The following is a 26639-nucleotide window of genomic DNA, read 5'->3' on the forward strand; positions in this document are numbered from 1 at the left end:
GAGGAGGAGGGAAGGAGGCGGCAAATCCCACCAAAAATTTTTTTTTTATATATATATATATATATATATATATATATATATATATATATATATATATATATTACACACACACACACCTTATTTATCGGCGTATATCGCGCACTATTTTCCCCTTAAAATAAGGGGAAAATCGTGGGTGCGCGATATACGCCGATAGCCGCTTCCCGCGCTCAGTTTGAAATCCTGCGCCGACATATACCGAGTGCAGTACACTCGGGTACATTCGGCTAGTCTCGGCTTCGCTCGTGCTCAAGCATAAACGTCACAGAGCGTGAGCGCGAGCGAAGCCGAGCCTTGCCGAATGTACCTGAGTGTACTGCACTCGGTATATGTCGGCGGAGGCGTTCGAACTGAGCGCGGGAAGCGGAGACTCGACTTGAGGCACGCGCTGGAGAAGCCGGGAGGACACCATCGAGGCCGCAGACGGACGCCGGACCGGAACGATGGACGCTGGGAAGACACCAAAACTGTAAGTAATAAAATCATATAACATTTTTTTTTACAGGAATTTCGGGGGCAACTTATACGCGGTAAATACGGTATATATATATATATATATCCATCTCAGGGTCTGGCAAGTTGTCCAAGACCCCGAGTGATGTGTAAACTCAGCGACAGCAGGCACTATACAATTTGCAGATCTGCCTGCTATTCGCTTGATAGAAAAAATTGAAAAGTTGAAACACCTCTGACTTTCCTCCACTTGGAGGAGAGGCGTTAACAATGGGGATAGTGAATAAGCAAGGCAGAGAGCTGAGCTACAATATCTTTCCAAGTGCACCCTATTATCAACCCAAAACATCCCCTATAGATACCACCATTTTTTTGCCTATGTATCACATTTTAGTACACATGTCTAGGCTCCTTAAAAAAAAAGATCACAACCCCTTACTCATATCCATCATACAAATTACATCATGTCACCGCCTCTGCTCTGGTCTTGTCCTGGAAATCCGCACCAACAGCCAATAACTTTCATCATTGGAGGCAGTTGACACAATAATAACCCCCAACATTTGACACAAGAATAACCCCCAGCACTGATGTCAGCAGACACAATATTGACATGGAGCTGGATATCCGCAGGGGCCAGGTGTAGGGTTGCCACTTTTTCTTCAAGCCAAACTCGAACACTTTAGCAGCGCACAGTACATTTTTTTGGTAACAGACCTGGGACACCTTTGGGAACTCCAAAGAGAATAGTAATGTGACGCACATAGTGCCCCCTCATCCTCCTGTCAAGCTCTGTTGCAAGCCAAATTCCTGTCTGAATAATGAGTCCGGGTTTCAGGCGGCAAGAAGCATGCCAACAGAAAATGAGAGCAACGTGAAAGAGATGATCTCATCAATCTTCTGCTTCTCCTTTTACTGTCCAGTCATACGCTGGAAAAGGGGCAAGACCTGTAAGTGTTATTGAACTGCAGCAGAGAAGAATCCGTTTTTTTTTGCCCTGCCAGACAGGACTGTGCTGTGTGGCAAAGCTGTGTAGATCTCATGAACTGGTATACAAATACAAACGTCAGGTAAAAGAGCTCTCTTCTTTTTTTCTTTTTAATATATCCATCTAGACAGATATATATTTGGAGGCATTCTGTACACCAGCTGTGTATGGAATGCCTCCAGGCATCATATTGCATTGACTTTATAGAAAATGACAGCGGCTGCAGTTTGAAAAAAAAAAGGTAATTTTTAATAACATTAAATTACAGTATGGCTCATGTACCAATTGTATATAACATTTTAATTTTTTACAACTTTACTCATAATATTTTTTGCCCATGAAAGTGAAGTTACCTTTTAATGTAATAATATCAAGCATATAAATAGTACTTAAGGTACAGATGTTTTTATTACCACATTGTTCACACCAGACAAAAAAAAAAAAAAAAAGACAGCTTTTTAAACTTCTGCCATAAGAAAGACATAACGTAAAAGGATACAAGGCTTTATACAGATCAGAGCAGCTAAAGTGTACCTGACGTGCATGCGTGACAGCAGCCATTTTGTGGGTCAGATAGAAGTGCTGGAGACTGCAGCCCATTATTGTGCTAGGCTCTTGTGACATCATGAACATTGTATAGCTGTCATAAAGTCACTAGCTTCTAGTGGACCACAAGCCAATGTATATCTACAAACAAAATGGCTTTGCCGCTGACAGGTACTCTTAGATCAAAATACTGTACATTGAAGATGTTTCTAAAAGTATATTTAAAATGCTCTGGGGGGACATTTAAAACATTTTCCCTTTCATAAATAATTGTTCGGAGAGGGCCATGTTACATGAGCATTTTTCATTAGCCATATAAACTTGGTAAGAAACCAATGCCTGACTTGGCTGCAGATTTCTTTTTCCATTTTTGTCATACTGCATCATCCATATCAGTATTTGCTACTCAGTCCTGCAAGTAATTCTAACTAAAAAATCGTCTTCATGGAATCTCCTGTGTCAGCTAGGTGGTAAAATGAAGTTTAAATATGATGGTTTGAGGGGTCGTGACATCGGCAACTGCAAGTTCCTGTCCGTCGACAAGGCCAAGCTCTACAAGGAGAAAGAAGAAATACAATTTTACGATAAGGCCACATTTTTATTGGGGTTATTTATAGGCATAAATTATTAGACATACAGGGACAGATCCTCAAAGAAATTACGCGGCGTATCTCTTGATACGCCGCGTAATTTCAAATTTTGCGTGTCGTATCTTTGTTTTGGTATCCACAAAACAAGATATTACGGCATCTGTGTTAGATCCGACAGGCGTACCTCTTCGTACGCCGTCGGATCTTAGATGCAATTTTTCTGCGTCCGCTAGGTGGCGTTCCCGTCGTAATCCATGTCGAGTATGCAAATTAGCTATTTCCAACGATCCACGAGCGTACGACCGACCGTCGCATTTTTTTACGTCGTTTCCGTTCGGCTTTTTCCGGCGTATAGTTAAAGCTGCTATATGGTGGCGTACTCAATGTTTAGTATGGCCGTCGTTCCCGCGTCTAATTTTGAAAATTTTACGTCGTTTGCGCAAGTCGTCCGTGAATGGGGCTGGACGCCATTTACGTTCACGTTGAAAACAATGACGTCCTTGCGACGTCATTTGGAGCAATGAACCCTGGGAGTTTTTACGGACGGCGCATGCGCAGTTCGTTCGGCGCGGGGACGCGCTTCATTTAAATGAAACACGCCCCCTACCCGCCCAATTTGAATTCCGCGCCCTTACGACGCGAGAGATACACTACGCCGCCGTAACTTACGGCGCAAATTCTTTGAGGATTCAAACCAAAGCCAAGTAAGTTTCAGCGGCGTAGCGTATCTTACATCTGCGCCGGGCGCAGTGTATGTATGTGGATCTGCCCCAGTGTCTTGAAAAAGTATTCATACCCCTTGAAATTTTCCACATTTTGCCATGTTACAAACAAAAACGTAAATGTATTTTATTGGGATTTTATTCGATAGACCAACACAAAGTGGCACATAATTGTGAAGTGGAATAAAAAAAAATTATAAATGGTTTTCAATTATTTTTACAAATAAATATCTGAAAAGTGTGGTGTGCATTTGTATTCAGCCCCCTTTACTCTGATACCCCTAACTAAAATCTGGAACCAATTGCCTTCAGAAGTCACCTTAGTAAATAGAGTCCACCTGTGAGCAATTTATTCTCAGTACAAATATAGCTGTTCTGCAGAAGCCCTCAGAGGTTTGTCAGCGAACCTTAGTGAGCAAACAGCATCATGAAGGCCAAGGAACACATCAGACAGGTCAGGGATAAAGTTGTGGAGAAGTTTAAAGCAAGGTTAGGTTATAAAAAAAATAGCACAAGCTTTGAACATCTCACGGAGCACTGTTCAATCCATCTTCCGAAAATGAAAAAAAAGAGTATGGCACAACTGCAAACCTACCAAGACATGGCCATCCACCTAAACCGACAGGCCGGGCAAGCACAGCATTAATCAGAGAAGCAGCCAAGAGGCCCATGGTAGCTCTGGAGGAGCTGCAGAGATCCACAGCTCAGGTGGGAGAATCTGTCCACAGGACAACTATTAGTGGTGTACTCCACAAATCTGGTCTTCGTGGAAGAGTGGCAAGAAGAAAGCCATTGTTGAAAGAAAGCCATAAGAAGTCCTGTTTGAAGTTTGCGAGAAGCCATGTGGGGGACACAGCAAACATGTGGAAGAAGGTTCTCTGGTCAGATGAGACCAAAATTTAACTTTTTGGCCTAAAAGCAAACCGCTATGTGTGGAGGAAAACTAACACTGCACATCACCCTGAACACACCAGGGTATGCAGGGTATGAATACTTTTTCAAGGCACTGTATATCCTAAAATGCTACATTCTAAACAGCCAATGTCATGCAGAAACACCAAGGGGCATATTTATCAAGCAAATAGGCAGACATTCAGCAAACATCCTCTACAGGTAAATATTCCAGGTTCAAGTAAAAGCAGAAGTGACCTGCTGTTTCAGGGCTATACCCATTCTTTTAGAGTCACTCTAAAGAAGAGGAATGATTGGCATGCCCTGATCAAGACACTTCATTTCAAGTGGCCTTTTTTTAAAGGGTTTTACCTGCACTATTTCCTTTATTTTCACAAGTATACTTTGCTTTTGACACACACAGCTTGCCAGGATATTCAGGGCTGCCCTGGTACCAGTGAAGCTCAGTAGATTTGAAGATTTGATTCTGAGCCCATGTGTTTTAAATGGCAGTGATTGATTCACCACCAGAAAAAGGTTTGGTGAAAGTCACATTCACTGCTTTATAAACAGACCATCAGCTTCTAAGTTCATCTTATTCAATTAACCACTTGCTTACTGGGCACTTAAACCCCCTTCCTGCCCAGGCCGATTTTCAGCTTTCAGAACTCGCACTCTTTGAATGACAATTGCGCGTTTATGCTACACTGTACCCATATGAAATTGTACGGCTCGCCCCCTTCCTTGAACTACAGGCGAGTCAGGACGCTCTCTACGTTGCAGATAGAGAAATGAGCTGTGTGTTAGTGGGCGTCCTGACTCTCCTGTAGTCCAAGGGAGGGGACAAGCATGACACTCCACACCAGGGAGAAAGCGTTGCATTACTGTGTGGAGTTACAGACAGAAGAAACAGCGTTTTACTTTATTAGATAAACCAGATTGTGCTTCTGTGGATGTAAAAATAAGCACAACAAACTGTTAGGTTTCCCTTATGCTTTGCTTTACAACTGAACGACAACGTTATAGGTAAACTGCTAGGATACAATTATGAAGTGCTCAGGTCTGAATCAGACAACAACCAACACGCCCAAAACATTTATTGCAAATAACAAGATTACCGTGTAAAGTTTTGCAAAGGTTGGGCCTCGTCCTTTCTTCTATAGATGAAACAGTCTGGAGAGAAAGAGAAAATAAACTTGAAGGATAATGTCACCTTCCCTAAAAAAGGTAACTATACAGTTGCTACACAAGTCATTTTGTATTTCTGCCTTTCTTAACCATGGTTCCTCCAGAGATTGCTTAGGGGTTGAGTAATGAGCAGTTTCTGCCTCTCCGATAAGTAACCACTGACACCAACGAACATTTTAGCCATCTGTTGGTCATTACCAATGACTGACAATCTAAGACGGCCCATTTCCACAGATTACACCTGCAAAAGAAGACCTTACTCCAACTACCAATGTAAGGGAACATTTCACTGACCACCGATCAAAGAATTCCCACCTCCTCCTCTGACCATCACTGTGAGAGGGCCCATCACTGACCACCATGTAGAGAGGTGCTTTTTCACTGACCGATAATGTAAGGGCATTTCTTCACTAATCACAATGTGAGGAAATTCTAGACAGTTCATTGTCTGTATTTATATTCTGGGTATTATGTTTATTATTCGTTTTATTTCACGATTATTACAAATAATATTGTGGTTTAGAGCAGACCTGGTTGTATGTTGAGTGTATCACATTTCATTTTATTCTTATATCTACAACTTTCTGTTTAAACTAATGTACTGTGTATTATACCCAGATAGCAAGCAACTGTGCTGCAAGTTTGATAAAGACTTGCTAAGCTATTGTTAGACTTTCCACTGACAACATTGCACTGCAATTGCACTTGGAAGTGCAGTTGCTGTAAATCTGAGGGGTAGATCTGAAATGAGGGGGAAGCTCTGCTGATTTTATTATTCAATCATGTGCAAGCTAAAATTCTGTTTTTTATTTTCCTTGCATGTCCCCCTCAGATCTACAGCAACTGCACTTCCAAGTGCACTTTCAGTGCAATTTCAAGTGCACTCTGTACTTGTAGTGCAAAGTGGATTTGCCTTTAGTAAATAAGGGCCAGATTCACGTAGATGAGCGGAGGCGTAACGTATCGTAGATACGTTACACCGCCGCAATTTTTCATCGCAAGTGCCTGATTCACCAAGCACTTGCGATGAAAACCTACGCCGGCGGCCTCCGGCGCAAGGCGGGCCAATTTAAATGGGCGTGTGCCATTTAAATGAGGCGCGCTCCCGCGCCGGACCTACCGCGCATGCTCCGTTTCCGAACTCCCGCCGTGCTTTAGGCGAAGTGACGTCATTTTTTCGAACGGCGACACGCGTAGCGTAATTCCGTATTCCAGGACGGCTTACGCAAACAACGTTATTTTTTAAATTTCGACACGTGAACGACGGCCATACTTTATACAGCAATACGATTGCTGTGTAAAGTTAAGGCACCAAAAAAAACGACTAACTTTGCAACGGGAAACTAGACTAGCGGCGACGTAGCGAACGCGGAAAACCGTCGGGAATCGCCGTAACTCCTAATTTGCAAACCCGACGCTGGTTTACGACGCAAACTCCCCCCAGCAGCGGCCGCGGTATTGCATCTTAAGATCCGACAGTGTAAAACAATTACACCTGTCGGATCTTATGGCTATCTATGCGTAACTGATTCTATGAATCAGTCGCATAGATAGAAACAGGGATACGACGGCGTATCAGGAGAAACGCCGTCGTATCCCTTTTGTGAATCTGGCCCCAACTTCCTTTGTGTACGTCATATATCCATGAGGAAATCGAATTTCAATAAAAGAAGTACAAATATTCATTGCATGCAAAGTTTATTTTATGGGATAATTTCTGGGGAGGGGGTCCATATCTTTCATCAGATTATTAAATGGATCCATGACTCAAAAAGTTTAAGAACCACTAATCTAGAAGATATTCGTTTTTGCAAGAAAACCAAAGCTCCTCATTTAGTATGCAGTAATCAATATATAATTTCACAAGTTAAACACTGCCTAGGGCTATAGAGAATCTTCATGGATCCAGATGAATGCTGCCTAACAAGACAGGTAGGTAAATAACTCCTACTTCAATCTTCTTACCTGTAAATACAGTGTCTTATTCTTCCCATCCAGTGTTGCTGTGATCGCAGGAGACTTCATTTGTCTGCACAAAAACATTAATGAAAGAGCTTTTAGAGATCAGTCAAATAAAATAAGTGGCGGACGCTTATAACAAAATACAACTTGGCATATGTACAGTGGGTGTCAGAGAAGGGGTGGTGGAAGAAGGAAGTGGGGTCAAGGGGGTGGTGGCTTTAGCTTTAGGGTCTTGACCACATTACCAACCCAACATGGAGCCTTGAGTTATGTTTAGGCTGCTTTCACAATGCTCTGTTGCAAAAACACAGTAAAAATGTATATGCATGCGACTCAAAAAGCACATTACAAATGCAATCGTGTGTGCGGTTTTTGAACTGTTTTCTATTTGTTTCAATAGGGAGGTGCATTTTTTGTTGCGTTTTTTTCACCACAGCAAACATGCATTTTTAATGCAGCATGCAGGACTTTTAAAAAGGTAACTGGCCGGTGTGAAGAGTTTGATAGGATTTAATGGTCATGCGTTTTTCTTCAGATTTTGGCAAGGCGAAAACGGGAGAAAAACTGATCAGTGTGAAAGGGCCCTAAAGCTGAACTCCAGCATAAGCAAATATGATCTAAATACAAGAGGCAAGTGTATTCTTATTAATTATGTTGCGCTCTTCTACCAGATCAATGCATTAATCCAGTGTAAAACTTTTCTTCTGTGGAGGAGCTTCTTGCAATAAAGACCGATCACTGCTGCTATCTTGTTGTGCAGGTTGACTAGTCTTGTGTACGTTCCCTCCTACAGTTTTCTGCAGGTAGTGGGGGTGAGGCCTGCTGGATTCCTCCCACAGTCCTGCTCTCTGCATAGGCTAGAGCTGGGTACACATGGATTGAAATTTGGCCAACTCAGCAGGAACCAGATGAATTTCAATCTGTGTGTAGCCCTTTCCGTTCAACAGAAGCCAATCGTTTGACCAGCTTCTCTCAAAGAAATCCACTTTAATGATTCAGCCTGATGTTCCTTTGAATGAGCCACTTACAATGCGGTATCATTAGTTAAATAATCCAAGACTTCTTGCAGTTTAGCAGAGGATGGAAACTCAATGTTCTGAGGGTGCAGACTACAAGCCGGGCAATTTTCCTGTTCCAAAACACAGAAAACAAGTTTAAACAATAACAAAACGTGTGGGCCAATGGTAAAATAATTTTTACAAGAAAAATTACATTGTACATTTGTTTTTGGGACAAGGACTCAATAAAAGTGGATGCAAACCTGATTCATGGAATTTTACCCAAGCACATATATCTGTAGCGTTTACTTATCTCTCTCCAAAGCCCTAAGACCTGTGTCTTTCTTCTGCTCGGTTCTTCGGTTATCAGCATGAGAACTTCTTACAAGTTCTCCGACAACCGAGAAAAAACCAGCCTAAAATTTGTGTCCGGGTGGTTGCTATATATAGATTAGCAGAGAGCTGGTCTACAGCACAGCACTTTCCTTCCTTTGCCTATGTAGCAAGGGGGGTGTGTGCCTTTCCTCCAATCAGCCATCACACAGTGTATGCCAAGACTTTACTTCCAGATGTGAACAGGAAGAAAACAAACAATCTCTAACGCGATGTGCACTTTCTAAAGAATAAAGCAAGTTAAACTCTGTGAATGAAGGATCTGGCTGTGTGGGAGGAGCCCCGCACGACCACTCTCTTTTCAAAATGTGACAGCAGGTACGGGGAGCTTCGCTCTGTACTGCTGTCACACACAGGGATTGCCGAGCCACTGCAGAAGTGGTAACAGGTTACATGTTTCACTCTAAAAACGGGTGGAACATCTTCCCAAAGCTGAACTTATCCTTTAAAGGGGTTGTAAAGGTACATTTTTTTTCCTAAATAGCTTCCTTTACCTTAGTGCAGTCCTCCTTCACTTACCTCATCCTTCCATTTTGCTTTTAAATGTCCTTATTTCTTCTGTCTGTAACTCCACACAGTAATGCAAGGCTTTCTCCCTGGTGTGGAGTGTCCTTGCCCCCTCCCTTGGACTACAGGAGAGTCAAGACGCCCACTAACACACAGCTCCTTTCTCTATTTGCAACGTAGAGAGCATCCTGACTCTCCTGAAGTCCAAGGGAGGGGGCGAGCATGACACTCCACACCAGGGAGAAATCCTTGCATTACTGTGTGGAGTTACAGACAGAAGAACAGGAAGTGAGGATTTCTCAGAAGAAATGAGGACATTTAAAAGCAAAATGGAAGGATGAGGGAAGTGAAGGAGGACTGCACTGAGGTAAAGGAAGCTATTTAGGAAAAATAATTGTACCTTTACAACCCCTTTAAGTATAAATTTCCTTTTTTTTGCAGTTTTTTTATGTAATTTGTAACAGGACTGCTTTTTAAATACTGACTAACTTGGTTTGCCAATCTATTTATTTTTCCTACAAAAAAAGGAAAGGAAAGTCACAAATGGGAAAAAAATACCTAACAGGCTGTCATAAAAATCAACAATGCGACAAGATTAGTCATGCAGGCAATCACAGACAACTACTAATTAGAGTTTTTTCAAAATGAAATTGACTTTTTTTTTTTTTAACAAATCCATCAGCAAGGGTTAGTTGATAAATCATATGATTAAAAAAAACAGGTAACAAACTATTTGAATTGATGCTTTCCTACATGCATCTGTTGCTACTCACTGGCAGCTTATGGTAGGGGTTTAACATCAGACTACTTCAAGTTTTATAAAAAAATCAATGCAAGGGCATGAAATCCTGTTAAAAAGGTTTTGGAAAACATCACGCCTGTGTCTGTACAAACCTTTCTTTCAGCTTCAAACGTATACGTGTACAATCCATCCACATCATTAAATACCAGATAGTTGTTTAAGGGCATATAAGCGCTGAAAGAAATCATAATGAAAAGAGTCACCAAATGACACGCCATTGAACTACTTCGATTAAAAAAGAGTGACTTATAAACTCGATTACCTTGATGCTATTTTAAATACTTCAGTGGAGCAGGCCGCTAAAAAGTACAAAGAGTTCATCGTTAAATTAAAGGCACATTAAAGAAAGCAAGTTAACTGAGAACAGTGGCTACCACAGTAATAGAAACATGAACAAGGTGCTCACAGATGATTCTAATTACAAATCCCTACAATTAACAAATACACAAGGCCATTATGTCTTAAAACCAATTACCCCACCAGTAAACATTTGAGTTGTGGAAGGAAATCACAAAATCCAAACAATCTCACAAAAAGTTCAGAGTTTTACCTGCAATTACTGCATTTGTAGATGCTACTGCTGGAATAATTCTTTTCACAACACCTATGAGTCAGAAAATAATAATGTCATACACGAAAAAAAAACATTTGATCTCATATGAGTTGTATGAAGTATATATTATATTAAAAATGGCATTCCATCCAAAAGTGGAACTTCAGCTCATCTGTCTCCTCCCCCCCAGGGCCACATTTGGCCCCTTTCAGGGGAGCAGGTACATGTTTTTGACAGGTACCCTTGTCCCCACTTCCGCTGGACCTCGCCGCAGTGAGGTACGTCAAAAGTCCGGCTCCCTCCTCTTCCGCTGCGAGGCCAGTAAGGGAGCTGGCCATGAAGCAGCAATGCTTGACTGTCGGGTTCCAGCTGCGGTGCCGACATCGCTGGACTTCAGGACAGGCAAGTGTCCGAATATTAACCTCCTTAGCTGTATTACAGAGTCTGGCTCGGGATGAATTTTACATACCAAAACTGGTATTCCCGAGCCAGTTCCTCGGGATCGCATTGCAGGATACAGGGAGAATTACTTACTTTGTCCCTGAATCCTGCGATGTGTCCCCGCTGCGTCTCCTCGATCGATTCACAGTGCCGAGCTCCGTTCCCTGCGACGTTGCGACACACGGGGACGGAGTTCGGCGCCAAATTCAAAAAGTAAATACACAGTACACATACAGTATACTGTAATCTTACAGATTACAGTACTGTATCAAATAATTACACACCCCCTTTGTCCCTAGTGGTCGGTCCAGTGTCCTGCATGCAGTTTTATATTAAAAAAAACTGTTCTTTCTGCCTGGAAACTGGAGATTGTCCATAGCAACCAAAAAGTGTCCCTTTACATCAAAAGTGCTTTTAGAGCAGCTAGAAAACAGCGATACTAAATTAGAATCACTTGCAGAATTGAGCGATAGCGATTTGTGGGGAAATTCGTCATCAAACACTGAAAGTAATGACAGCGACAATTCTGCAACTGAGCAAATTTCAGTGTTTTTGATTACATTATTGAATATTTTTTATTATAATTACATTATTATTTGTAATAATTATTTATTATTATTATATTATAATTTATGATTTTGTGTTTCAAACTTTATCATACCCAGGATGTCTACTAGACTCTTGTTTGGACAGATTTAAGTGAGTTATTTCTAAGAATTACAGGCCTACAATATAAAACGCCAAATTTCCATGCAAAATAATTGTACTGCTTTCAGCACCTAAAACCAGAAAGAATCATACCGCCAGGGAGGTTAAAAAGTCAGCAGCTACAATATGTGTAGCTGTTGGCTTTTCATTTTTTGATGGGGGGGGGGGGGGGGGGGCAGACCTCCACTTTAAAGTTCAAACTACCACAAAGAAATTACACATCTTACTGCAGACCATGACACACCAGACATCAAATTTTTAGATATTCAAAGTTTAACTCCAGCCTAAACCTTTATAATAAATTTGGATAGGTTTCCTTTCATATCCAGTTCTAGTGACACAACAGAAATAAAGAATTAGAACCTATCAAATTTTTATTGTGGTGCATGTTCATGTCGAAGATCTCCCTATGCTTCCTTTCCCAGTGGCAATATTGAGGGAAGAAAGTTGGGAAAATCTCCCCAATTGGGACTCTGCAATGAAAACCTGGCAGAGAGTCAAAACCTTCCCTATGCAATCAAAATAAGAAAAAAAGTTGACTGGAGTTATAATTTAAAATATGAAAAAGTTCCATACACAATTTTCCAGCTATAGAATGCTTCCGTTTACCTTGAGTGAGTCTGTAGGTCACTCCTCGGATGTGGAACTGAGAAGAACGCTCAAGAGATTTCTTAAATATCCACTGGATATGCTCAGGGTCATCTCCATCCAGCTGAACGCCCTCTAGAGAAAACAAACAAACCGTTTTATACAAAAGCATACAGCCTTGTTCACAGCACAGAAGCTAGTTTTTTCATATTAGATCTGATCCATGGTAAACAAATGCTATCTGAATACAACACTCTTACGTGAATTCTGGCCTCCTTTGTGATGCAACCCTTGCACTCACACCTATTTAGGAGTCTTATGTACCAAAACCGGCCACTGCTGTCCTCTTTCTTTGCAAACAATGCCCCCAATTCCATACACTCTTACCTGTGTACCCCCACAACCATCAAGAATACCCAGCACTTTCAGGTATGGGGGGAAATATGTGACCTGCTCCCCTGTGATATTGTCTGGATGTAGCAGCCAATCACTAGGCCTGAGCACTGTCACACGATTAGGGGAGTGACGCCAATGCTCCCCACATTCACGGACACAATTTCAGCACTGGCTGTAGAGGAGCAAGGAGTTGTGAGAGCATAGGTAAGGTGTGTACATGGGGGATGTGATGGTATCTTTTTAAAAGCTACAATCATTTTTTTTGTCATCTATGTGCCATCGAAGAATATTTTACTTCAGTTCCTGTCCTGCAGATACAAGGGGAAATCTCTCCAGACTGAGGGAAATGCACTTTTTAAACAGCTGCAACAATTGTCCCCACTGGAAGATTCCCTTCCATTGCCTTTCCAGTGACAACTTACAATTTTTGGATTTTCCCCACTCTCGATTCTGTGATAATCGTTGCCAGGACAGATCGAGGGGGTGAATTTTCCCCAGCGGGGACATAGACAGCAATAAGAACTGGTCACTAACCCTTCCAAAATGCATCCAAAAGGAAAAAATAATAAGCCATATATTCACATAAGTTCTGCAAACCTGAAAAGGAATCGCTTTGCAAATGATTTGCTAACTACAGATCAAAGAGAATTCAGTTATACCTCCAAACGGTTGCTCTTTTGGCCATTGTAAAATCCGGACATACTCTATACAGTGCTCTGGTAACCTGGGCATAGATGCAATCGTACACATGGGGAAGTTAATCTGAGAGAGAGAACAATAGAAATATGTTACAGTAACAGTGCAGGAAAACTCAGGCAAATTTAATGGAATGACACTCAAATGTAACTTAACCTTATTTAAAAAAAAAAAAAAAAGAGAAGGAAGAGAGAACACAGGTACATATATAGAAATTTTAGCAGCTAAAGTGAGTACATCACTTGGCTTTCTCCTCCCATCAGCATATTCCATCAGCACATGGGAAGTGCAGCAAAGCCAGACTGACTGTTAATGCAAGGCCTCCCTCTCCCAAACTTAGTACAAGAGAATACAAGACCAATATATGAAGACAATCGCTGATACTTGAAACAGCTGGATGCAATGATTAAAGAGGAAGTAAACCCTAAAAATGTTTTCCTGTAAAAAAAAAAAAAAAGCCTAATGAGCTAGTATGCATAGCATAGGATTTTCTTCCGTCCGCAAATGCGGATCTTTGCGGAGGCGGGTGATTACGGGTGTCAGCGGATGGTCATCCGCTGACACCCGTAATCACATAGGGACCCATGTATGTCCCGTTTTCATCCGCAACGGACGGATGAAAATGCGGACATACGGTCCGTACGTGTGAAAGGGCCCTTAGACCCAGGTGATCTTTTTCTGATGTACTAGAATACTGGTCAGTAAACATTGCAACGCCCGACGGTGCTAAAGTCATATAGTCTCACAATTTATCATAATAGAAGTTCTGTATATTCCCTAAAAAATACACACACACACCTCTATACAACATTATTATCATCTAAATTAAAAAATTAAACATAACGTAAGCTCTAAACGAGTAGAGCCCTCTGATTCCTCCTGTATTGAATAGTACTGTAACTGTCTGCCCTCGTGTTGTAAACTGTTGGCGTCATATAAATCCTGTATAACAACAATAATTACCACACTTGTCAAGGCTAAGGCCCCGTACACACGAGAGGATCTATCCGCTGGAATTTATCCGCGGACCGGTTTCAGCGGATAGATCCCCTGGTGTGTACGATCCAGCGGATATTTATCCGCGGATGTTTTTCGAGCCGATGGATTTCCAGCGGATCAAAATTTCTTAACATGCTAAGAAATCGATCCGCTGGAATCCAGTCCAGCGGGATGATCCGCTGGTCTGTACAGACCCAGCGGATCAATCCGTCCGATTCCATCCCTCGCATGCGTCGTAATGATTCGACGCATGCGTGGAAGTCCTTATATGACAGCGTTGCGCACGTCCCCGCGTCATCATCGCGGCGACGGCGTGACACGTCACCGCGGAGGGAATTCCGCGGGGATTTTGATCTCATGGTTAGTACAACCATGAGATCAAAATCCACCAGAGGATTTATCCGCGGAAACGGACCTCCGGACCGTTTCCGCGGATCGATCCTCTCGTGTGTACTAGGCCTAAGAATTGTAAAGACTTCTGTGCAACTGCCCCACTTCCCACCTATTCTGTGGACAACTGGTGTACCTTTTGACACATGCAGGTGACCTTAATTGTACCGAAAACATTTTACACACTAACCTGTGGTGGGTACAATTCAAGAGTACACTCTATGCATGCCGTCATTCCCGGTAAAATGACACGGGCATTTCCTTTAAAGCCTTCTGTACCTCCATCAATAAAAGGAACAACCGTGCTTTGCTGTACTTCTCCATCTTCATAATTTAAGAGGGACATCTAAGAAGAAAAAAATAAAATGTATAGTGTACAATACCTGCACTTTTAGGAAGCAATCAGCCACGCCTCTCTGTCCCCTAAAAGTAACTCAACACACACCCAATAATGTCTAAACCGCTGGCAACAAAAGTGAGTACACCCCTAAGTGAAAATGTCCAAATTAGGTCCAATTAGCCATTTTCCCTCCCTGATGTCATGTGACTTGTTAGTGTTACAAGGCCTCAGGTGTGAATGGGGAGCAGGTGTGTTAAATTTGGTGTTATCGCTCTCACTCTCTCATACTGGTCACTGGAAATTCAACATGTCACCTCATGGCAACAAACTCTTCGAAGATCTGAAAAAAAGAATTATTGCTCTACATAAAGATGGCCTAGGCTATAAGAAGATTGCCAAGACCCCGAAACTGAGCTGCAGCATGGTGGCCAAGACCATAGAGCGGTTTAACAGGACAGGTTCCACTAAGAACAGGCCTCGCCATGGTCGACCAAAGAAGTTGAGTGCACGTGCGCAGTGTCCTGTCCAGAGGTTGTCTTTGGGAAATAGACATATGAGTGCTGCCAGCATTGCTGCAGAGGTTGAAGGGGTGGGGGGTCAGCCTGTCAGTGCTCAGACTATACACCGCACACTGCATCAAACTGGTTTGCATGGCTGTCGTCCCAGAAGAAAGCCTCTTCTAAAAATGATGCACAAGAAAGCCCGCAAACAGTTTGTGAAGACAAGCAGACTAAGGACACGGATTACTGGAATCATGTTCTGTGGTCTGATGAGACCAAGATAAACTTATTTGGGTCACATGGTGTCAAGCGTGTGTGGTGGCAACCAGGTGAGGCGTACAAAGACAAGTGTGTCTTGCCTACAGTCAAACATGGTGGTTAGAGTGTCATGGTCTGGAGCTGAATGAGTGCTGCCGGAACTGGGGGGCTACAGGTTATTGAGGGAACCATGAATGCTAACATGTACTGTGACATACTGAATCAGAGCATGAACCCCTCCCTTCGTAGACTGGGCCGCGGGGCAGTATTCCAACATTACGACCCCAAACACACCTCCAAGATGACCACTGCCTTGCTAAAGAAGCTGAGGGTAAAGGTGATGGACTGGCCAAGCATGTCTCCAGACCTAAATCCTATTGAGCATCTGTGGGGCATCCTCAAACGGAAGGTGGAGGAGAACAAGGTCTCTACCATCCACCAGCTCTGTGATGTCGTCATGGAGGAGTGGAAGAGGACTCCAGTGGCAACCTGTGAAGCTCTGGTGAACTCCATGCCCAAGAAAGTTAGGCAGTGCTGGAAAATAATGGTGTCCACACAAAATATTGACACATTGGGTCCAATTTGGAAATTTGCACTTATGGGTGTACTCATTTTTGCTGCCAGTGGTTTAGACAATAATGGCTGTGTGTGGAGTTATTTTGAGGGGATAGCAAATTTACATGGTTATACAAGCTCTACACTCACTACTTTACGTCGTAGCAAAGTGTTATTTATTCAGTGTTGTCACATTAAAAGATAGAATAAAATATTTACAAAAATGTGAGGGGTGCACTCACTTTTGTGAGATACTGATTATATATATATATATATATATATATATATATATATATATATATATATATATATATATATATATATATATATATATATATATATAGATAGATAGATAGATAGATAGATAGATAGAGAGAGAGAGAGAGAGAGAGATAATCTCTCTCTATAATATTTATCTATCTATATATATATATATATCTATCTATATCTATATATATCTATATATCTCTATATATATATATATCTATATATCTCTATATATCTCTATATATATATATATATATATATATATATATACATACACACATACATACATAACACACACACCCCTCCCAACGCCAAATTATTCCCCAGGGTATAAATGAAATCGTGGAATTTTTATGTCAATTATTTTGATATAAACTTGCAGCACATTTGTACATATAAATTCATATACACACACACACAGATTTGTTTGGGTTTGTATACAATTTTCCATGTATGAATTGGTGCACAAGGTTTGTGTACATAAGAGGCATTTACCTGTAAACACAGGTTTGTTTTAAACATAATAAGAAGGAAGTGTAAAACATTACCAGCATTCCATTCAGCCACCGTCTGGCAATAATTGAATCCAAACCACATACGACGAGATGGAACTCTGGAGTGGTTGAAAAATAAAAAAATAGAATATATTAAAATTCCAGAACAACAAGGGATCATTATGCCAATATCTGAAATCAATAGACATGCATTACCTCGATAAAACGATTCATCCATATCTTGAATTTTTTTATAATGACTTTATTTTGATAGAATCCAAGGTTAAGGACAAAGTAAATTCTGATTTGCTGCTGCTCATTGACTCCTTTAATATGCTCACATGTATGACTTTGTTCTCTACTGGGAATTCCCCCTCATGCTCCGACCCCCTTATGCATTAGGCAGAGGAGCATTTTCTGCCTACACTATGGGAGAAGGGAACTCCCTCCATGTACTCAGGCAGAGACTGACTCACATTTGCAGCAGACTGCATCTTGACGTCACCCATTGCATTATTTACAGTACAAAAATCAATGAATAATCTAAGAAAAAAATTGACAACATTGTAAATGTCAGCAGGTGTGAGATCTTAGTAGTCAAGTCCACATCTGTGTAGTCTGGAGAAGAGTACAACTGATTGTTGTTGGTGAGATGTGTAGTTCATTGCAGGATTGGGAGGAATAATATTTTAATGTCTTTGAAGTGGTCTCGGCCAAAGCCATCAGCATTTCTGTTAGAAATAACCTGGGGCATGTACAAAATGTCTGTGGCAGCCACAAAATCAACATTTTTAACTTGTTTTAAACATTTTTAATTTTAACCCTTTTGCCCCCAAAGGGTAAAATAAATCTTAATGCCTAAGCACAATTTTTATATGTATTAGTAAAACCATATAAATCATCACAACCACTATGTGCATCCAGGTGGATTATATCTTGTTTTCTTCAGGACAAAATTGACTTTAATTTGGTGGCAATTGGTAATAATGGATATCTCCCGTTTTTTTTTTTTTTTCTAAACTGGCCCAAAATAGTAAAAAAAAAGTTTTTTTATTTAGCTATATATTTTTTTTCTGCTGCCATGATCTTCCACCAAAGGACAACCCAACATAAATTCTCCTGCTCCTGACGCTTGCAGTGATACCATGTATGTGTATATTATTTTGTGGTTTGTACCCGTAGTACAGCCCAGAAACAACAGTGCGCATTTTGCTTTTTTTTCCCCCTTCTTCATCCTACCTAAAAAAAAGAAAAAACACCTGTCCAAAAGCACACTGACCCTGATCCAAACACTAACCCTGGCACAAATCTAGTTGTGAGAAGAAGAAGCAGCAGCACACTGAGCTTCCCGGTGAATGGCTGTGCACTATTAGGGGGATGTCAGGACAAGTCTGATCATTGGAGGAGAATACACTGCTGTGCTCTTCTGCTTAGTGTGGTCAGTTTTTAATAGGAAAGCAAGGGGACTGGCAGGAACACCAGGGATTTCACATAAAGGAAGCAATATAAACAGAACAGGATTCTCATACAGGTACACAGTAAAGAAGGCGCATATTAGGAATATGAAGTGTTGGGGTAACAAACGCTTTAAAACACTTTTTTTTTTCTCTGTCTGCAAGGACAGAGAGAAAAAACGGGGTGGGCTTCACATTGAATGATTAATGTGATAGCAAATCAGAGGTTACCACAGGGATCAGGCGACCTGGATTCAGGAGTTTCAGGTCCCGATCATTAGTACAGGGACTGGGGCTCTTGGCGAGACCACAGCCTCTGTGCTGGGACTACACCGTGTGGGGCGCTCCCAGCACAAAAGGAAGATACCAATATATGCGGCCCCACAGTGAAAAATCCCAGTGCAGTGGGGCCGCATATTTTCGTACGCTCGGTGCCAACTATATTTAACTTCATCTACTCTCTCCTAGACATTATTGACACCTGTTACACCTGCACTATCATCTGCAATTGCAGGGGTGGCCATCATGTTGAAAGTACTACAATTAAAATTTGACCCGTCAAGAGCAGGCAGTTTTCTATAAGAGCAGAAAAAAAATGTCAGCTGTTCGTTTTCTGCTGCTTATCTTAGCGATTAGAGCTTGCAGAAATGTGATGGGTTGCGTTAGTGTAAATAATGAGAAAGACAGCTGCCTTCATGCACACAACTGAAACGTTGTAATGATTCATACACTTCCAGGAAGGATACGGAGTGACACAACAGTCAGGTATTCTGTTGTTTATAAATTCAGCAGCCACCTCTGCTTTTGGTCTTCCTACATCCTTTGGCCTGCAAAAGCACATCAGAAAACTCTTTATTCAAGCAGAACTGTATTTAAATAGCAAACAAATTAAGTGAAGACAAAGGGAAGGTAGACACTGTAAACGGTCCTCCCAAAGAGGAAGGTTTTAGTGCACAGTGGATCCATCATGTTTAACTCTTTCATGCCTACGCCTATTTCTGACACTTGTTGCTTACAAGTTAAAATCCTTTTTTTTTTTTTTTTAGAAAATTACAACCCCCAAATATTATATAATTTTTTAGCAGAGACCCTATAAAATAAAATGGCGATCGTTGCAAATTTTGTCACATGGTATTTGCGCAGCGGTCTTTCAAACGCTATTTTTTTGGGGGAAAAAAGTTTGTATAATGTGAAAGATGATGTTACGCCGAGTAAATGGATACCCAACATGTCATGCTTTCAAATTGCGCACACTACTGTACTTAAAAATCTCCATAGACAACGCTTTAAAAAAAAATAACGGTTACCACGTTGGATTTACAGAGGGGATCTTTTGCTAGAATTATTGCTTCCACTCTATGATTGCAACGATACCACACATGTGCGATTTGAACACCGTTTACATTTGCGGGCACGACTAACGCATGCATTTTCTTTGCTGCGTGAGCACTCAGGGACAATTACATTTTTTTTATTATCATTTATTATATTTTTAACATTGTCCCTTTAAAAAAATAAAAATTAATCTAATCCCCTTTTATTGCTGTCACAAGAAATGTAAACATCTCTTGCGATAGTGATAAGTCTCGACAGATACTTTTCAGGGAGGAATCAGGGGTCTAAAAGACCGAAATTCCTCCTTTGCACTTAAAAGTATTCAGATCGCCAAAATCTGCATTTCTGAATACTCTAAAAAAACAAAAATAATCAGCGTCATTGGCAGCCGAGTAAAGCGGAAGTGACTTTGCTTCTGCGATTCTACATCAGAGACCCAATCGAAGCCGAATCAAGCTTTGTTCGTGTCTCAGCCTAGGCGGCAGCCGCGCTGAATGGTGGCTCAGATCTCCCGATGGGACAGGAGGCACAGGAAGAGCAGCGGAAGGGGGATGTCCCCTCCTTTAGCATAACAGCCGAGCGGCTGAAAGCCGCATCTGTTGTTATCACTAAAAAGCCGCAGGCTCTAAAAAACAGTACCGGGGTGATGTCTGCAGCTGCAGGCATCACCCCAGTATATTCCCTTCAAGCTGGAAACGCATATTTCCCTACAGTCAGCATGAAGAGGTTAATGCAGGAGTTCCAGGTGAAAAGTTAATTTAATATTTTAAGAATGTGATGTTAACACCACCCTTCAAATATACCCTAAAACTATTTCAAAAATGTAAAAAAAAAAAAAAAAAAAAAAGTATGTTCTCTTCAACTTTCTTACCCTAGTAATGACGTCAATACTTACCGGAAAAGAAATTGCCTGTTTAAATTAGAGACATCTATGGTGTCCATATCTACAACATGGATCTGTCGGAATCCCGAGAGCGCCTGTTGACAAGAGAGGATAAAATGTAAGAAAAAAAAAAAAATTCTTTGCTTATTACATTTTAAATGCTCTCTAGCTCTACATCAGCTTTCAGACAAGCAAAAGGAAATGAAAGTAGATATCGATCCCGTGGTACATTTATGGACTGCGATCAATAGTGGACATTTAGTACAATTTCCCTGGGGCCCTAAAGCAGATTTAAGGTCCATTTCTACATGATCATCAGCATTTTTCCATTCCAGATTTAGAATTTATAACAGTAGGATGATCTAAAAGAGAAACAGTCTTCTGGAAATTATTCTACACCTAGCTCAGGGTGGATTAAAGAAATCCTATAGGTAGAGATCTAACTCACATGAAGGCTTTAAATTCTGGCATAGTCATATATGTATCTCAAATCATATAAAACTGGTACTTTAATCTCCAGCATGTACAGCCCTCACATACAGTATGCAAGATATTATATATTTTTCCGCTTTCCACTCTTGGCATGTGGACTGCAGAGATCACTGGACAGTGGGATTCCATCCATGAGATTATTTGATTTATTTCCTTCATGGCCGCTCGACTCCTGGTGCCCCCTTGATGGTCAATGTAGGCCAGGGCCTACATCCCGATTGGGTGTCCTCGCAGAAGGTGGGGTAAATCTCACAGAGCCAACCCATCTGCTCGCAGCTCCAAGATGTTGATGGGGAACTGAAACGCTTTTCTCCAGCCTGAAAGGCTGTCCTCTATTGACAGGGGGAAAAAAAAGACCTCCCTATTGTTAGGGCTGGGCTTAAAACCCACCAAAACAGGGAGTCCCCTGCTTGGCTTGGCAGGAGCATGGGTAGATCAACATAAGGAATGTGCCAGGTTAACAGGATGTTATGTTGGAGAGCTCTTGAATGAAATTGTACAAATGGTATAGCCTCAAAATGAGGCTACCATTAGGTTGAGAACTCCATCTTTGTAAGATGTCACTTTGACAACTCTCCAGTGTGGGCTTAGATAGAAAGAATTTTCTTTTCTGAAAGGAAAACTTTTGTTTGGGATATGTCCAGGTCCAAGTATTCCAGGCAAAGGAGGCTGGACAGCAGATTTTTTTGCAATAGCTCAACCAACTGAAAGCCTGAAGCATCCGAATTGTCTTGTGGATGTTTGCAAACAGCTGGATGGGGGGGTGAGTCCTTAAGAAGGTCATCTAGGTTCCCTGTGACCTGGATGCCCTGAGAAGGGAAAGAAGAGGTACTTGGACCTTTGTGAATACTCTGGGAGCAGAGTATAGGTCAAAAGGGCAATGCAACAAACTAGAAGTGATTATTTGCTATTGCAAAGTGTAGAAAGCACTAATGAGCTGGATGAATGGGAACATGTAGGTAAGTACCTTGGATGTCTATGGATGCCAAGCATTCTCCTTGTCTCAGAGAGGCAATTACTGACGTAAGTAATGTAAACAGGTATAATTCTTTGAACCTGTCTTGTGTAGTTACTGGTACAACTACTCCCCATAACAAGAGATGGTTTAAGGCGTTCTGCGAATCTGACTGTCCTTGGGCAGTTTTTTGGTTGATTTGAGAAAAAAGCGGTGAGTCTTGAACTCTATTTTGTATCCTTTGAACCCACCAAATTAACTCAAAAGTCTGGGATGTCTGTGAACCAGAGAGGGGCAAACTCTAACAGATATCGCCCCACACTTAGAAGTGTGAGCGCATCTTCATTGGGAAGGTGGCTTTAAGGAAGAATTACTGTGTGCGGTGGCCCTAGTCTTGTGCCGAAAGAAAGGGCTGACCCTAGGTTTTAAAGTTGAAGCCTGGGTGGAGCAGTTAGGTCCGCCATTCTCAACCAGGGTTCCGTGGAGGTTGCTAGGGGTTCCTTGAGCGGTGGCTGATGAACCACCTTTTTGATGGTGCCTTCAGAGTTCAAGGTTCAGCATCACTTAGAAAAGCCAGCAGCATGACAGCAAATATATTTTTGGCTGCCTTTAAGGGTGGCATTCTGAGCACCACTTTAAGGGGGCATTCTTCCCATTGACCACTAGTATAAGGGGCATTGTTCCTATTGACCCATGATGAATTGGTTTTCGTAAGGGTTCCTCGAGACCTGAAAATTATTTATGGGGTTCCTCTAGGGTTAAAAGGTTGAGAAAGGCTGAGTTAGGTGCTCTGTGCTTTGAGGAAGTAGAGGCTCCTGAGGGGGGTTTGTAAAACCTGCCCTCCTGGGCCATGTTTTATGAATTGGTCAAGTGCCTCTACAAAGTAGACATCTTCTTAAAAAGGCACATGTACGAGACGCTTTTTACAGGCAGCTTCGGCTGTGCATGTTAATAGAGATTAGAGACATTCTGGACCTGCCTCATGTTCTAGGGCAACCATACAAAAGAGCACAGCGGTATGCTGTTTCTGTAATCGATCTGTTAAAGTATGAGCCTGGAAAACAGGGTCATTTTGGTTGTTCATTGCCCTAATACAGTTAGCTGCAGCGTCATATATACTGAAATTAAAGGGAGATCTGATTGAAGGGCTGGGCCTGCAGGAGTAAGGAGAGCCTACTAAGAGCATCTCAAGCTGCAGTATATTTGAAAAAAGGAACACCTTCAGTAGGTACAGTGAGATATTTAAGACTTAAGCCTCGTACACACGGTCGGATATCTGATGGAATCTAGTCCGATGGATTTTTTTATCGGATATCCGATGAAGCTGACTTTCATCAGTCTTGCCTACACACCATCAGTCAAAAATCCGACCATGACAAAACACGGTGACGTAAAACACTACGACGTGCGGAAAAAAACGAAGTTCAATGTTTCCGAGCATGCGTCGACTTGAATCTGAGCATGCATGGATTTTTGACCGATGGACTTCCACACAGACAATCGTTTTTTAACCATAGGAAAAATTTAAAACATGTTTTATTTTTTTCCACCAATGGAAAACAAACCGATGGGGCCCACACGCGATCGGCTTGTCCGATGAACAGTCCATCTGTCTGTTTTTATCGGACAAACCGATCGTGTGTACAGAGCTTAAGACAGAATAAACTACAGAGACAGACCACTTCTTTGTGAACTCTTTCTCCACTGGATTGCTGGGTTGAATAAAAAAATTAAAAAAAACTGCTAGTGTTTACCATGCTTTACAAAGTGTTGAAGATGTTTAAGGCTCTGGTGGTACATTGCATAGTAATGCACTTTTAAATAAACCTGTCCCTCACTTTGCCTTTTATTTCAAGCAAAATAAGCTCTCCATAAAAGTTACTCTTAAAACTAGATAGGTCAAGAAATATTTTTAACATTGTTATTTCTTGGTATGTTGTGTGAATAAGAACACAACACATAGTGGGGGGTTCTTAAAGCGGATGTGCCACGAAAAAAAAATATTAAAAGCCAGCAGCTACAAATACTGCAGCTGCTGACTTTTAATATTAGGACACTTACCTGTCCTGGAGTCCAGCGCCGTCCGCAGCAGAGGACGAGCGATCGCTCGTCACTCTGCTGCTCCCCCCGCCATCCTCAGTGAGGGAACCAGGAAGTGAAGCGCTCCGGCTTCACTACCCGGTTCCCTACGGCGCATGCGCGAGTTGCGCTGCGCCGCTGATAGGCTCCCGCTGTGCTCTGGGAGCCGAGTGTTCCCAGAGCACAACGGGGGGAGGACGGGAGGTGACGTTCTGCCCGCAGTTTACCCGAAACTGTGTGGCCGGAAGTGGGTGCAAATACCTGTCTTTAGATGGGTATCTGCACCCCCCTCCCCCTGAAAGGTGTCAAATGTGACACCGGAGGGGGGGAGGGTTCCGATCAGCGTGCGTTCCACTTTAGGGTGGAGCTCCGCTTTAACCTTGACTGCAAAGGTGAAAATACACTTTAAAATAAAATACCTGACCTGCTCCAAACCTTCCCTGCTAATCCACACAAAATTACCAGTTTGGAGGAGGTTTATCTTTACAATTACAAACAATTTACTTGCTAAGTAAGCAATGGCAAAAAAATTCAATATTCAAAATATAAATAAAATGTAAAATTACCAGATCCTTGAGGAGTTCACACCCCAAACCCCCAGCTCCAACAACCAATATTTTACAGGTTTCTAATAGAAACTGGAGAGACTGTAAAAGAAAAAAAAAAATTAATATGTTTCCACTGCATAATCAATAGACCAACCTGCAACCACGAACTTGTTACAACGTGTGCGTGCTTTTGTATGATAAAAAGTTTTTTTAAATGGTTTATCCAACCCTTACAAAAAATCATAACAATGCAGTTTTATGTACAGCCTTATTCAAAAAAAGCAAAGATCAGCATGTAAAGGGCCATAGTCACAGTAGCCAATCAAAGTTTTTTTTTATGGCTCTGCATACAGTTCAGCAGCAACCAGCCGAGATTCAAACCATGTATGAGCTGGCAGAATGTACCAAGATGATCGATCAATCAACTTTGGTACAACCAGCCTGCCGGATTTTACTTTACAAGAATCACTGTCTTCCCGCTGGGATAACACAGCGGAGGTTATTTACTAAAGGCAAATCCACTTTGTACTACAAGTGCAAAGTGCACTTGGAAGTAAAGTCGCTGTAGATCCAAAGGGGGACATGCAAGGAAATAAAAAAAAAAGCATTTTAGCTTGCACATGATTGAATAAAATCAGCAGAGCTTCCCCTCGTTTAAGATCTACCCCTCAAATTTACAGCGACTGCACTTCGCACTTGTAGTGCAAAGTGGATTTGCCTTTTCGTAAATAAGCCCCATTATCTTGGCAGTAGGGATTCCCCTGTCAGCGTTGATGGAGGAATCATGCAAATGTCTTTCCTGCAACCTACAGAACACTTTATTAATCCCGAAGAGAAATTGGGAAATTGTTACGACACAAACACACTTAAGACAACACAAGATCACAACAATAGACTGAACAAGATGCAAAAAACACACACACAAACAAAAAAAAAATACCAATAACAGCCATTACCAATAAAATCAAAAACTATACTACAAATAAAACAACAATACAATTAAAATACAACAGAGTAAATAACACAGATTAAGATAACAGGCAAACTATAAAATACAAATAATACACCACTTTTTCCAACACCCCCCCAGATAATAACCAACACACTATAAAAACAACACAAAATCCTGATCATAACCAACCAGAATTGAACAACATTCTCCTCTCCAACACTGTTGTAAAAGACTCCAATTCTAATCCAGCAACGTCACTGGCCTTGTGAATCAGTTTGAATCTGTTGGTGTTGGACACCCTAAAGGCCGTACACACGATCGGATTTTCCGACAGGAATTGTGCGATGACAGGCTGTTGTTGGAAAATCCAACCGTTTGTACGCTCCATCGGACAATTGTTGTCAGATTTTACGCCAACAAATGTTGGATAGCATGCTTTACAATTTTCCGACCACAAATGTGTCCGTCGGACAAAAATCCAAAGTACAAACACACATTCTCAGAAGCAATGCTCACCATAACACAACATTAGCAGAGGTTGCCCAAAGGGTGGTGCTAAAGAGCTGAAAAACCACGTAGTTTCGTGTTTGTTGGCTGACAATTCTTTGCCGTTTGTATGCAATACAAGATCATGGCCAATGCCCTTCAGACAAAAGTCCTACGCTTTGTCCGCGGAA

At 41.6% G+C, this 26639-nt stretch overlaps 1 protein-coding gene across 3 annotated transcripts in view; it reads right to left on the reverse strand.

The window, feature by feature from the left end:
• Window positions 1–1859: 1859 nt before the first annotated feature.
• UBA3 (ubiquitin like modifier activating enzyme 3) overlaps window positions 1860–26639 on the reverse strand; it is a 43460-nt gene continuing 18680 nt past the window's right edge. For all 3 annotated transcript variants that reach the window (XM_040359205.1, XM_040359204.1, XM_040359203.1), the window contains 15 exons: window positions 25029–25109; window positions 20949–21031; window positions 19465–19545; window positions 17481–17524; window positions 17319–17383; window positions 15041–15196; window positions 13425–13527; window positions 12391–12504; window positions 10630–10683; window positions 10342–10378; window positions 10172–10253; window positions 8408–8508; window positions 7383–7446; window positions 5348–5402; window positions 1860–2578 (listed from right to left, as the gene is read on the reverse strand). In XM_040359205.1, the coding sequence (XP_040215139.1) occupies window positions 2490–2578; window positions 5348–5402; window positions 7383–7446; window positions 8408–8508; window positions 10172–10253; window positions 10342–10378; window positions 10630–10683; window positions 12391–12504; window positions 13425–13527; window positions 15041–15196; window positions 17319–17383; window positions 17481–17524; window positions 19465–19545; window positions 20949–21031; window positions 25029–25109 (1209 nt within the window). In that variant the 3' untranslated portion in view covers window positions 1860–2489. The remainder of the gene's footprint in view (window positions 2579–5347; window positions 5403–7382; window positions 7447–8407; window positions 8509–10171; window positions 10254–10341; window positions 10379–10629; window positions 10684–12390; window positions 12505–13424; window positions 13528–15040; window positions 15197–17318; window positions 17384–17480; window positions 17525–19464; window positions 19546–20948; window positions 21032–25028; window positions 25110–26639) is intronic.

Source organism: Rana temporaria, chromosome 7 (assembly GCF_905171775.1).
Source record: "Rana temporaria chromosome 7, aRanTem1.1, whole genome shotgun sequence".
Taxonomy (NCBI): Eukaryota; Metazoa; Chordata; class Amphibia; order Anura; family Ranidae; genus Rana; species Rana temporaria.